Consider the following 14,280-nt stretch of genomic DNA (forward strand, 5'->3'; position numbering starts at 1 on the left):
GTAAAATGACTCTGTTCCATTTTATATACTTTCAATGTCATTTGGCTGCAACTTGGTTTTGTTATTTGTAGTCCCTGACATATATAACCTCTAGTGGTGGTAGCCTGGGTGTGGTATGATACTCAGACAGCCGGGTCTCGGACCGGGGCTTGCTGCGGTCACCAAAGGTTCAATTCTCCCTCTATGGGGGTCATGGACTCCAACGAGGAAGATTAGCCCAGTCAGTCGGGATCCTGACTGTTGGACATTTAACAGTCGGGATTCTGATGTCTGAGTAATGACCGCCAGAATCCCAACCGTCAGAGCAACATACGGCACCCAGTAGCCTGGTCTGGGCTTACAATAATAGACATCCAGATAGACCCCCCTGTAATGTGATGTTGGGAGAAATGGGTATGCATTAGGTAGAACAGTGTTACTCCGGTCAGCATGCCCATATATTGTAATCAGATCACCCAATAGTAAGAAAGATAGATCCATAATAAATACACAGAAAAAGCCTCATCCATACAAAGAAATAAAGTGGATCCTAATTAAATATAAAGAAAAAGTCTCCAAATCAACAGAAAAGGTTGGATCCATATAGAGAAATTTCAGAAATCACATAACAATCCAGATCCACACTAATGGGGAAATGTAATATTTAGCATATATTAAAACCCTGTGGACAAGCTTGATGTGTAGGGGATTATAGAGTTGCACATCACCAGTATTCCAGCATGTTTCCTCCGATTTCACTGAAGTGCGCATATAATTTAAAGAAAAAAATAAAGTTTGGGGTCCTCCCCTGTACGTATAACCGGCTCCAGTACTTCTGCCGAGTCTGATATTGCGATAAAGTGGAAGGTGATAATGCTCCAGCCAATCAACTCCTGTCATTTTTCAAACATAGCTAATTGTCTGATGCATTATCTCCACTTTATCTCTTAACCAGGCTTAATACATCTGTACTGTATATAAAATACTAGGACCATGCAGTAGGATACACTGGAGATCAGTGTTCCCTCTAAGCTGTGCGCGTGTGCGCGCGCACACAACTCGCCGAGCATGCGCACAGACATTACAACAGAGCGCACAAAGCAGCAGTGGTCCCTTTTTTGCAGTTGTGGACTAAATTAATGTGTGTTTCACCCATTAACTACATCATGTGCTGTGTTTTGAATGTTTAAATGTTTTAAATGTTTAATATCATTTTGAAGTAAAGTTAACACAAATGCTGAACGTCATTTTCCAGTTATATATAGAAGTGACGCACAAAAATAAACATTTCCTTTCAAAGTTGCACAGCCAAAATCTTTTGCCGCACACAGCCTTCGTAAAATTAGAGGGAACATTGCTGGAGATTATAAAATATATGGTTAGGCAACAGTATGCTTCCTACCAGTGGTGGCCCGTACCTTTTGTGGGGGGCGGGGCTGCCTCTGACTGCGATGCAGGCACACCCCCCCCCACCCCTCATCGCCGCTGCTGGTCCCTGCAGTGAGTTCCCGGCGCCTGTGCTCTGATGACAGGCGCTGGGAGTGGCGCATGCGCAGTATAAACTTCTGCGCATATGGCCAGCTTCTATGGGCTGCTTCGGCAGCAGCCCATAGAAGTAAACATAGTCCCGGCACCTGTACTATACAAATGACCGGCACCGGGACCAGCGATGTACGTAGTACCGATATAGGTACTGCGCATGCACAAACGTTGATTCTGCACGGCAGCCCATAGAGAGGTGTCCCGGAGGGAGGGAACACCTCCCAATGGGACTGCCTTTGTGACTGGCAGGTCAGACTTCCAATAGGAAGTCACTGCCAGTCACAGTGAAGCCAGTGGAGTCTCACAGACTGCATCTGGCTTCACTAAAGTGGCGGATTTTACCTGGGGAGGCTACAGTCCTGCAGCCCATAGGGAAAAACCGCCACTTCTTACTACTACATTATTTTAATAAGCGTTTTAAAAATTCTATATTTGTTCACCTATTGGACGCACACTTTCCGCATGCGTGTGAAAAAAACCCTTTGGTTCTTGTGTAGTTTCACGGCGCCAGCATGGCACCGTGCTACTTCCGGGTTGGGTACGCTCGCCAAACTAAAATAAAGTAACTTAACTCCATGCCAACGTGGATAGTTCATACCCCCACTATCCACGTTGGCATGGAGTTGATTTTAGATAGCGTGGCGAGCGCGCAGCGTGGGCGAGCGAAGCGAGCCCCGCAAGGCGCCGTGAAACTACACAAGTACCAAACCTTTATGCTCACAATTGACGCTTTCTGCCAAGCAAAAAACAGGCTGCAAAAAAAGAATATCTGTGATATTGTAGAATTGCATTAAATAAATATACCCTATTGCCTCTATTTGTAAGTGTAAAATATGTGCTTGCTTTGAAGTCTCTTACCGTTAACAAGTTGAGAAGATCATTGTTTGCAGTCACTGTAAGTTTCTGCCTCTGTGTTTCCGTGAGTTCATGAACAACTTTATATACCTGATGCATCTTAGAGATGTTAATGGCCCCTCTGGCTTTGTCAGTCCAGTCCGGCAGAGCCACATGCAAAGCCATAAGGTCTTTTAAGTGTACTCCCAGAGCAGGAAAACGGAAACCTTCACAAAGTGCGAACCTGCGCCTGTACCTTGAGTAGTTATCGGAGGAGGTAAGAAGCTCCAACAGAGAATCATAGACCTATCAAACAGGGCAGAGCAAGATGCAAAAAATAGTTAAGCCTATGTATTATTTAAAATCTGCTTTACAAACTGGTTACCTCTTGTAAATAAACTAGATGAGTGGCCCAAAAAAATGGCAAATGAGGTCCAATGTGGACAAATGTCATGCATCTCTGGAGACATAACAAAGGGGCTGCATATCATTTAAACAGGGTAGAATTGTGTAAATCAGATTTGGAAAATGACCTAGGAGTCCAAGTTGACAACAAACTGGGGTGCAGTACTCAGTGTCCGAGAAGGGCAGCCAAGCCTATAAAAGGGATGGACGCCTTAAGCTATGAGGACAGACTCGCCAAATTAGAATTGTTTACGCTGAAAAAGAGACGTTTAAGAGGAGACATGATTAACACATACAAATATATTAAGGGCCAATACAATGACCTATCAGGCACCCTATTTACTCCAAAATCTAGGACACGACGGCATGAACTTAGACTGGAGGAGAAAAGGTTTAATACACTAAGAAGGAAGGGCTTCAGGGCAGTAAAATTATGGAAGTGTCTTCGGCAGATACAGTAACTACATTTAAATTAAGGTTAGACAAGTATTCATTGGATAAATATATTCAGGGACATAACTGGCAACAAAAGGTTGTACTTGATGGACGTAAGTCTTTTTTCAACTTAACTACTATGTAAATCTGGAAAAAAATATTTTATTGATTTTTCAGATACATAGGGTTAATAATCATCAAAGTATGACCCTGGACCATCGATACACCATTACCAGCGTGTCTGTCATTTTCTCTTTGTCTACAGTCTGAAAACGGTGTCCTTTTAAGCCTCATTTGATCCGTCGGCCAGTGCCAGATCTGGACTGTAGGGTGGTTAAGGCAGCGTTGTCACATTATGCTTGGCCAAAACACTCACTTGCAGTGATGTGTACTGTAGCTTGGCACATTATCGTAATGGAGGACAAAGCAAGTGGCAATCTCTTTGCGGATGCCTAGGACCCTGTTTCTCAAGTGACTGAGAACTCCTGTGTAAAATGCATCATTTGGCTGGTAGATAGAAATTCCTTGTGGACCACACCCGAGAAAGACAACAAGAATGGATTTGGTCATTGATTTGCTCATTCGGACCTTTTGGGGGGGGGGGGGGGGGGGACAACGTTGATGTGTGCCACTCTGCACTTTGCCTTTTGGTCTCCAGATTGTATTTAAAGATCCAAGTTTCATCACCTGTTATCACTCTGTCAGAAAAATTAGGCTGCACATGCTCCAAAAGTTTTTGCGATAATTGGAAAACGCTTGTCTTTTTTGATCATGAGTCAAAACCTTGCGAACCAATCAAACACACCTTTCGCATCGCTAATTCATTTACCATTATCTCTTGCACAGTAGTTTCTGGAAGTGGGTGGCTGCTGTGTCCTAACTCAAGGAGTAGGACTCCAACTGACAGTTCCATGCATTTTTCAACCTACCCACAAATGTACCTGGTGAAGCAGCCATGTTGGGCACATTACAAAAGTTACGGTGTGGGAGATAACCCATACAAATACCCAAGGTATATACAGTATGTGTATATGTGTACAGTGGTAGATTCAGGGGGAGGGCACAAGGGTCTGTGCCCCCTCTATCATTTTTTTTTTTTTTAAATGAGAGCAGCAACAGTCTGCGACTGTCTAGCAGATTGGCGAGTGCTGCCAGGCGCTAGGACCTGCAGAGGCATTCAGTGGGACTCGCTGCGGCTCCATCTGCAGGGACCTGTCACTACTCCTTAAGCTGGAACCGCCACCGCTCCATCAGCGGGACGCTTGGTGTCTTCATCAACAGGATGACCGACAGAGGCTCTATCAGCAGGCCCCCCAGAGCATTTGCAACAGCAGAACGGCTGATTATACACAGCATGGCAAACTGGTAATGGCGATGGTCTTTTTTTTCATGTATGTGTATGTAGAGAGAGAGAAGGTATGTCTCATAATGCAGAAAACATATTCCATTTACCTTAGTGGTCTCTGCGCACACGTGCGATTGCGTTTCCTTGAGACGGGAGATGGAGCTGTGGCTTAGGCCGCCAACAACAGACATAAGGGTGTTAAAGTTTTGAAGCTCCAGAAGTCTCTGTAGTAAAGAAGAAGCTGTTAGTTAAATTGAAATAACACCTTAGGTACACTAAAATACATATATGTAGACGTTCATTAAATAATTCCCTAATGAGACACCACAAACTTTCTCTTGAATGACATGGACTTGAGTGTTACAGCTTAGACATGCCTGAGACATCAGTATGGTAAATACCTGCATACAGTACATACCTCTGCCACCTGCACAAACTGCTTAATGACAGTTGCCCTCTGTTGTGGAGTAGGTTTGCTGAGCACCATAAGTTGGATCCACTGAGAAACACCATTGAAAAGGGCTATGAATCTCTCCAAGACAGGGTTTCCAACAGTACAGCCATGAAGGACAAAGCTGTGATAATCTTGAAACTAGAATTAAAGTGAGAACACAAAGTAATGCTTATCAGAGGCAAATAATAGATATCATCAGATGTCAAATACAAAGTCTCTGATTGGCTTCAAAAATTTTCAGACATGTTTATTAACACTAGAAAATAAAGTCATGCGTAAAATACAGAAAGTGAAAGTGCAGTAGATGACCATTACTTCCACACTGCTAGCTAACAACAGTACATAAGGCACACTCTCATGGTAAGGTAAATGCAGCAATACTTCACACTGGGGTAATGCAAGACGCATGCCGGTATAACATATCCTGCCTTACATCTTTACCTAGGCAAAGCAGGAAGACACAGCCCCGAGATGTATTGCATACCCTCCAATAGTACTGATTTTGCCGTTACAGTACCGGCAAAATTCCAGTGTACCGAATGTACCGTTTTTTCTGCCCGCAATGCACCCGTTCCCAAGGACTGTACGATTATCAAACTGTGCATGCGTATGGAACTTAGCATGTATGCGCAATGCCAAATAGTGACAGAAATTGCGTATGGATTGTAATTGCAGTTTGGCAAGAGGTTGACTGACAGGAAGCCGGTGTTTGGGGGTGGACACTGGCTGTTCTAAGGGATTGTCCAAAAAAATGGAGGCATGTCCAGGTATTTTAAGGGAGGGTCTGTGATGTCAGCGCCAGCCTCGACCAGCCTGTCTCTGTCGCAGATGAACAGCCGAGTCAGACTCACATTTGCACAGACTGGAAAAATAATTAAATGGTCCGTGAATAGCGTTTGGCATTACGATTGATAGCGATCTGCGATAATTTCACAATTCTCTTGCAGATTTACACAGGGCAGGTTTGTCTGGGTGGTGGCTAACTACTCGCAGTCATCTGCGATCAGGTCAAAAGCAAGCTCTGTATCCACAATAAGCAGAACTTGGCTTTTATTCTCTCTTATTCTCAATAAACACAGATAACCCAGGTAAAAATAGGTTGAACATGATAGACTTTTGTCTTTTTTCAAACATGTCAACAATGTTACAGCTATTTAATATGAGAAATACCGAACTTCAGGTCTTGGAAATATAATAATTAGAGACAGGATTATATGCATTTGCATATTTTGCCCATTCTCACTGGTTATTGCATATTTTACCTAAAATCTAGTGATGGTGCATATTTTAGGCCCCACCTTCTTTCCACTCGTGAGTCACAGCACTGCTTTGCCCTGCTGCTGCTGGCCAGGTAGTAGTAGAGTGTGCAGGCTGGGGCAATATGTGCGCAGTGTGGGGAACCTTGGATGTATGCTATGTCTGATTCTGCTCTAGGCTGCCAATCCATGTTGATAAAAGTCAGTCGGGGTGGATGCCATTACGAAGCTCCTGAACCTTTGCCTACCCCTGGCCTGGGACTTTACACCAAGAGACAGACTTCTGCAGCAGAGGAGGCGGGGGCGGAAGGGTTGTTACATCACGCGGCGCAGAGGAAATGTCATGTCACAGTGAGTATGTGGCGCAGGGAAGAAGCCTTCCACTGCGCCGCCCTCACACGGTATGATGACATTTGATCCATTGGCGCTGGAGATGAGGGTCCGTGCAGTTGATGCAAGAAGAGCTTTGGATGCTGCAGTCTGCTGTAGCAGCCAGGAAGAAAACAAATCCTGTGTACAGCACTAGACATCTGCAGATGCTGTGGACCTATTTTTGAGGTTTATTTGCAACTATTTGTATGTTGATTTTTAAATAAATAAGTTAAAAATTACTTTTTTTATTATTTAGTGTAGCATATTTTAACGCTTTTCATGCATATTTTAAGTATTTGTCATGCATATTTCAAGCTTTTTATGTTGCATATAATCCTGTCTCTAATAATAATGTATTATGTATTTTAGGAAAATGTTAGGTAATGATCTTCACTCACTTCATAGTGGTGCAAGCAATATGGTTTCATTATCTTAGCCTTAACTGCTGGAAATAACGTATACACCAAAACAATGTGTGTGGCTATTACGGAACCTCACAAGTAACTAAATTAGAGCCTTTGAGTTTCCCAAAAGCATACAATTAAGCCCACGTTAGTTGTCAGCATGTGACTGCATGTTACAGCGGTACAGTACGTATATGGTACAGGTTGAGTATCCCATATCCAAAATGCTCGGGACCAGGAGAATTTTGGATAACGGATTATTCTGTATTTCGGAATATTTTAATATTTCAATGATGTATTTTGAAGTATCTTACATGTATGCTGTATAAACACATAAAATACACACAAATATATTTTATTACCACATAAAATACACACAAATATATTTTATTTGTTCAAAAAACAAGGTTTCAAAACATGAAACAAAATTTGTGTACTATCTCAGATATTGAATTTGAATGCCAAGCAATCATTTTCTTGTACATATTTAGTACCAGTTACATATCATGTCCTCAGTAGTGCTGTTACATATGTCCCCAGTGAGTTTTTAGCAAAAAAATATTTTTTTTTCACTTTCTGGAATGTATGGTTTTCGGAATAATTCGGATAACGGATACTCGGATACGGGATACTCAACCTGTATTGCCGAAGAACAAGCACATGTATACTGCAATGTAACAGAGAAGGTTGGATCACTTACAGAAACCTTCATTTTAGAAGGCAATATTACATAGGACCAATTACATATTTTAAAAGAATTTGTTTTGATAAACATGGATAGATTTAACAAAATATACAATAGATTAGAATTTGTATAAAATAATGTATCAGAAATAAAAGGAATGAAGGGAAAGTAAATGTAAATAGTTAATAAGAAAAGTCAATAGATTTTGTGCTGTTGGTTATAATCTGCTTTAGCACAAAAATCCTAGGGTTAAAGAAAATGAAAGAGCGTACACACTAGATGATATATTAGATACTGTAATACAGTATGCGCGATAATGACAGTTGTTAACGATGCACGCTCCTGTGGGTCATTAGCAATGTCCTGCGACATCTGTACATGCAGGACAATGGAGGACAATGCTGGCGGATGTAGAATGGCACCTCTCCCTCACCATCGTTCCTCGGGCCCGGCATTGGCAAGTGAGTATATACTTGCCAATGTCAGGTCCCATCGCGAACATGGTCACTGAGTACATGTATGTATGTATAGATTTGGCACACATCATTCCGTATATGGAGTTGTGATGACCGATGTGACAATGATGTGTATACGATCTACAGTCATTAAATGACTCATCTAATTCTCTGATCATTTACTCAATCGTGTGTGGGTGTGTGGGTGTGTGTGTGTGTGTGTGTGTGTGTGTGTGTGTGTGTATGTGAAGATTATTTGGCCAGGAAATTGGGTAAGCAATTGTATTTTTCCTAAAATCTATCCGGCACCTTTAGTTAAGGGGAAAATTTGCTGGAGAAAAGACAAGTTTGGACCAAAGAGACGCCAAATTGCAGTTTCATTTTAAGCATAAATTGCCATGAAATTGTGTTCAAGACTTTTTCAGCATTGAGTGATAATATTATAGGGGGGTAGGACCCATGACATTATAAATGACAGTTACAAAATAAACTCTTTCATGACACTGTAGCTTCCAGAAAAATTGCCTTCTTTCAGCTTAATTGACTAGTTACCTAAATAAAGTATTTTCATTTCTCTTCTCTACAACCACATTAACACCTGATAAATATAGTTATTGGTTGTACAAACTACAATTTTGAAACTGTACTCACTCAGCTTTATTAGGCTGAACAGCAAAACATATACAATTACTGTACTATCAATGCTCTAAAAGTAATCATCATACAGTCAATAAAGTATAAAATGAATAAAAGGTCTAACACCCCTCCATAACCACCAAAATCATACGTAAAGAAAGGAAAGAGTGAACAAAGCAATTTTCAGCTGTCCATATTTGATTATTTTGTTTAACAATTTGTTCCAGCATGTAAACTTTCTGTTCACGTGCTTTGATTTTTCAGCTAAATGTGTTCCGATCTCTGCAACTACCTCCACAAACACAATGCGTTTCACCTCTTGGCGTTCGGGATCTGCTCAAAGTGCCTGATTCAGACCTGCTGCGAATATGTACAGCAAATTATTAATGATGAACAGCATAATTGTATAGGCCGCAATGCACGTGCACAACACTGTCCTGCTACTTTATCTATTCGCAAGCTGTTCACAAGGTGATTGACAGGAAGTTGACATCTGGGGGCTGTAACCGTCTGTCTAATAGGAGTGTTAAGGGTTAGGAGAGGGTGTGTGATGTCAGCTCCGGGCCAGATCCACAGACTAAGACCCCGGCTGCTCTGAGGGACCAGTGTAAAATATCATATGGTGGTGTGCGGCTTGCTACGGAACTTGCCCATTTTTGCTTGGCTGCTAAGTCTTTGCTAGGCGCACACATCCATAGGCACAGCGTACACAATGTTATGTAAGGTGGGGCGGCGTCTACCTAATCACTGGCTGCTGCACATTCGTGGTCGTGCGATCAGGTCTGATTTACCCCAAAATGCCAGCACTGGAATCCCATCTATCAGAATCCAGAACATAAGTATGCCGGGGCTGGTTATGGCCATATAAAGAGGTGGGGGGGGGGGTGGAGGGTTGGTTTAGGCAGTGTAGGGTTAGGCTGCAGGAATGGGGGAAATGTTAGGAGGAGGGTATGCATTAGTCACTGAGAAGGGAGGATTAGGGTTAGGCAGTAAGATGGGGGTAAGTGTTAGGCTGCAGGTATGGGGGAAATGTTAGGAGGAAGGTATGCATTAGTCACTAGGAAGGGAGGATTAGGGTTAGGCAGTAAGGTGGGGGTTAGGGTTAGGCTGCAGGAATGGGGGAAATGTTAGGAGGAGGGTATGCATTAGTCACTAGGAAGGGAGGATTAGGGTTAGGCAGTAAGATGGGGGTTAGGGTTAGGCTGCAGGAATGAGGGAAATGTTAGGAGGAAGGTATGCATTAGTCACTAGGAAGGGAGGATTAGGGTTAGGCAGTAAGATGGGGGTTAGGGTTAGGCTGCAGGTATGGGGGAAATGTTAGGAGGAGGGTATGCATTAGTCACTAGGAAGGGAGGATTAGGGTTAGGCAGTAAGATGGGGGTTAGGGTTAGGCTGCAGGAATGGGGGAAATGTTAGGAGGAGGGTATGCATTAGTCACTAGGAAGGGAGGATTAGGGTTAGGCAGTAAGGTGGGGGTTAGGGTTAGGCTGCAGGTATGGGGGAAATGTTAGGAGGAGGGTATGCATTAGTCACTAGGAAGGGAGGATTAGGGTTAGGCAGTAAGATGGGGGTTAGGGTTAGGCTGCAGGAATGGGGGAAATGTTAGGAGGAGGGTATGCATTAGTCACTAGTAAGGGAGGATTAGGGTTAGGCAGTAAGGTGGGGGTTAGGGTTAGGCTGCAGGAATGGGGGAAATGTTAGGAGGAGGGTATGCATTAGTCACTAGGAAGGGAGGATTAGGGTTAGGCAGTAAGATGGGGGTTAGGGTTAGGCTGCAGGAATGGGGGAAATGTTAGGAGGAGGGTATGCATTAGTCACTAGGAAGGGAGGATTAGGGTTAGGCAGTAAGATGGGGGTTAGGGTTAGGCTGCAGGTATGGGGGAAATGTTAGGAGGAAGGTATGCATTAGTCACTAAGAAGGGAGGATTAGGGTTAGGCAGTAAGTTGGGGGTTAGGGTTAGGCTGCAGGAATGAGGGAAATGTTAGGAGGAAGGTATGCATTAGTCACTAGGAAGGGAGGATTAGGGTTAGGCAGTAAGATGGGGGTTAGGGTTAGGCTGCAGGAATGGGGAAATGTTAGGAGGAGGGTATGCATTAGTCACTAGGAAGGGAGGATTAGGGTTAGGCAGTAAGATGGGGGTTAGGGTTAGGCTGCAGGTATGGGGGAAATGTTAGGAGGAGGGTATGCATTAGTCACTAGGAAGGGAGGATTAGGGTTAGGCAGTAAGATGGGGGTTAGGGTTAGGCTGCAGGAATGGGGGAAATGTTAGGAGGAGGGTATGCATTAGTCACTAGGAAGGGAGGATTAGGGTTAGGCAGTAAGGTGGGGGTTAGGGTTAGGCTGCAGGTATGGGGGAAATGTTAGGAGGAGGGTATGCATTAGTCACTAGGAAGGGAGGATTAGGGTTAGGCAGTAAGATGGGGGTTAGGGTTAGGCTGCAGGAATGGGGGAAATGTTAGGAGGAGGGTATGCATTAGTCACTAGTAAGGGAGGATTAGGGTTAGGCAGTAAGGTGGGGGTTAGGGTTAGGCTGCAGGAATGGGGGAAATGTTAGGAGGAGGGTATGCATTAGTCACTAGGAAGGGAGGATTAGGGTTAGGCAGTAAGGTGGGGGTTAGGGTTAGGCTGCAGGTATGGGGGAAATGTTAGGAGGAGGGTATGCATTAGTCACTAGGAAGGGAGGATTAGGGTTAGGCAGTAAGATGGGGGTTAGGGTTAGGCTGCAGGAATGGGGGAAATGTTAGGAGGAGGGTATGCATTAGTCACTAGTAAGGGAGGATTAGGGTTAGGCAGTAAGGTGGGGGTTAGGGTTAGGCTGCAGGAATGGGGGAAATGTTAGGAGGAGGGTATGCATTAGTCACTAGGAAGGGAGGATTAGGGTTAGGCAGTAAGATGGGGGTTAGGGTTAGGCTGCAGGAATGGGGGAAATGTTAGGAGGAGGGTATGCATTAGTCACTAGGAAGGGAGGATTAGGGTTAGGCAGTAAGATGGGGGTTAGGGTTAGGCTGCAGGTATGGGGGAAATGTTAGGAGGAAGGTATGCATTAGTCACTAAGAAGGGAGGATTAGGGTTAGGCAGTAAGTTGGGGGTTAGGGTTAGGCTGCAGGAATGAGGGAAATGTTAGGAGGAAGGTATGCATTAGTCACTAGGAAGGGAGGATTAGGGTTAGGCAGTAAGATGGGGGTTAGGGTTAGGCTGCAGGAATGGGGAAATGTTAGGAGGAGGGTATGCATTAGTCACTAGGAAGGGAGGATTAGGGTTAGGCAGTAAGATGGGGGTTAGGGTTAGGCTGCAGGAATGGGGGAAATGTTAGGAGGAGGGTATGCATTAGTCACTAGGAAGGGAGGATTAGGGTTAGGCAGTAAGATGGGGGTTAGGCTGCAGGAATGGGGGAAATGTTAGGAGGAGGGTATGCATTAGTCATTAGGAAGGGAGGATGGGGGTTAGGCAGTAAGGTGGGGGTTAGGGTTAGGCTGCAGGAATGGGGGAAATGTTTGGAGGAGGGTATGCATTAGTCACTAAGAAGGGAGGATTAGGGTTAGGCAGTAAGGTGGGGGTTAGGGTTAGGCTGCAGGAATGGGGGAAATGTTAGGAGGAGGGTATGCATTAGTCACTAGGAAGGGAGGATTAGGGTTAGGCAGTAAGGTGGGGGTTAGGGTTAGGCTGCAGGAATGGGGGAAATGTTCGGAGGAGGGTATGCATTAGTCACTAGGAAGGGAGGATTAGGGTTAGGCAGTAAAATGGGGGTTAGGGTTAGGCTGCAGGTATGGGGGAAATGTTAGGAGGAGGGTATGCATTAGTCACTAGGAAGGGAGGATTAGGGTTAGGCAGTAAGATGGGGGTTAGGGTTAGGCTGCAGGAATGGGGGAAATGTTAGAAGGAGGGTATGCATTAGTCACTAGGAAGGGAGGATTAGGGTTAGGCAGTAAGATGGGGGTTAGGGTTAGGCTGCAGGAATGGGGGAAATGTTAGGAGGAGGGTATGCATTAGTCACTAGGAAGGGAGGATTAGGGTTAGGCAGTAAGGTGGGGGTTAGGGTTAGGCTGCAGGTATGGGGGAAATGTTAAGAGGAGGGTATGAATTAGTCACTAGTAAGGGAGGATTAGGGTTAGGCAGTAAGGTGGGGGTTAGGGTTAGGCTGCAGGAATGGGGGAAATGTTAGGAGGAGGGTATGCATTAGTCACTAGGAAGGGAGGATTAGGGTTAGGCAGTAAGATGGGGGTTAGGGTTAGGCTGCAGGAATGGGGGAAATGTTAGGAGGAGGGTATGCATTAGTCACTAGGAAGGGAGGATTAGGGTTAGGCAGTAAGATGGGGGTTAGGGTTAGGCTGCAGGTATGGGGGAAATGTTAGGAGGAAGGTATGCATTAGTCACTAAGAAGGGAGGATTAGGGTTAGGCAGTAAGTTGGGGGTTAGGGTTAGGCTGCAGGAATGAGGGAAATGTTAGGAGGAAGGTATGCATTAGTCACTAGGAAGGGAGGATTAGGGTTAGGCAGTAAGATGGGGGTTAGGGTTAGGCTGCAGGAATGGGGGAAATGTTAGGAGGAGGGTATGCATTAGTCACTAGGAAGGGAGGATTAGGGTTAGGCAGTAAGATGGGGGTTAGGGTTAGGCTGCAGGAATGGGGGAAATGTTAGGAGGAGGGTATGCATTAGTCACTAGGAAGGGAGGATTAGGGTTAGGCAGTAAGATGGGGGTTAGGGTTAGGCTGCAGGAATGGGGGAAATGTTAGGAGGAGGGTATGCATTAGTCACTAGGAAGGGAGGATTAGGGTTAGGCAGTAAGATGGGGGTTAGGGTTAGGCTGCAGGAATGGGGGAAATGTTAGGAGGAGGGTATGCATTAGTCATTAGGAAGGGAGGATGGGGGTTAAGCAGTAAGGTGGGGGTTAGGGTTAGGCTGCAGGAATGGGGGAAATGTTTGGAGGAGGGTATGCATTAGTCACTAAGAAGGGAGGATTAGGGTTAGGCAGTAAGGTGGGGGTTAGGGTTAGGCTGCAGGAATGGGGGAAATGTTAGGAGGAGGGTATGCATTAGTCACTAGGAAGGGAGGATTAGGGTTAGGCAGTAAGGTGGGGGTTAGGGTTAGGCTGCAGGAATGGGGGAAATGTTCGGAGGAGGGTTTGCATTAGTCACTAGGAAGGGAGGATTAGGGTTAGGCAGTAAGATGGGGGTTAGGGTTAGGCTGCAGGTATGGGGGAAATGTTAGGAGGAGGGTATGCATTAGTCACTAGGACGGGAGGATTAGGGTTAGGCAGTAAGATGGGGGTTAGGGTTAGGCTGCAGGAATGGGGGAAATGTTAGGAGGAGGGTATGCATTAGTCACTAGGACGGGAGGATTAGGGTTAGGCAGTAAGATGGGTGTTAGTGTTAGGCTGCAGGTATGGGGGAAATGTTAGGAGGAAGGTATGCATTAGTCACTAAGAAGGGAGGATTAGGGTTAGGCAGTAAGGTGGGGGTTAGGGTTAGGCTGCAGGAA

At 44.8% G+C, this 14,280-nt stretch overlaps 1 protein-coding gene across 5 annotated transcripts in view; it reads right to left on the bottom strand.

Annotated features, from left to right (window-relative positions):
- Positions 1 to 14,280, bottom strand: part of RASGRP2 (RAS guanyl releasing protein 2) — a 151,193-nt gene that overhangs the window by 62,885 nt on the left and 74,028 nt on the right. For all 5 annotated transcript variants that reach the window (XM_083164806.1, XM_083164805.1, XM_083164807.1 and 2 more), the window contains exons 7-9: positions 4,959 to 5,132; positions 4,648 to 4,764; positions 2,380 to 2,661 (exon numbers count right to left, since the gene is read on the bottom strand). In XM_083164806.1, the coding sequence (XP_083020932.1) occupies positions 2,380 to 2,661; positions 4,648 to 4,764; positions 4,959 to 5,132 (573 nt within the window). The remainder of the gene's footprint in view (positions 1 to 2,379; positions 2,662 to 4,647; positions 4,765 to 4,958; positions 5,133 to 14,280) is intronic.

This window comes from Crinia signifera, chromosome 11 (genome assembly GCF_055691185.1).
Source record: "Crinia signifera chromosome 11, ASM5569118v1, whole genome shotgun sequence".
Lineage (NCBI taxonomy): Eukaryota > Metazoa > Chordata > Amphibia > Anura > Myobatrachidae > Crinia > Crinia signifera.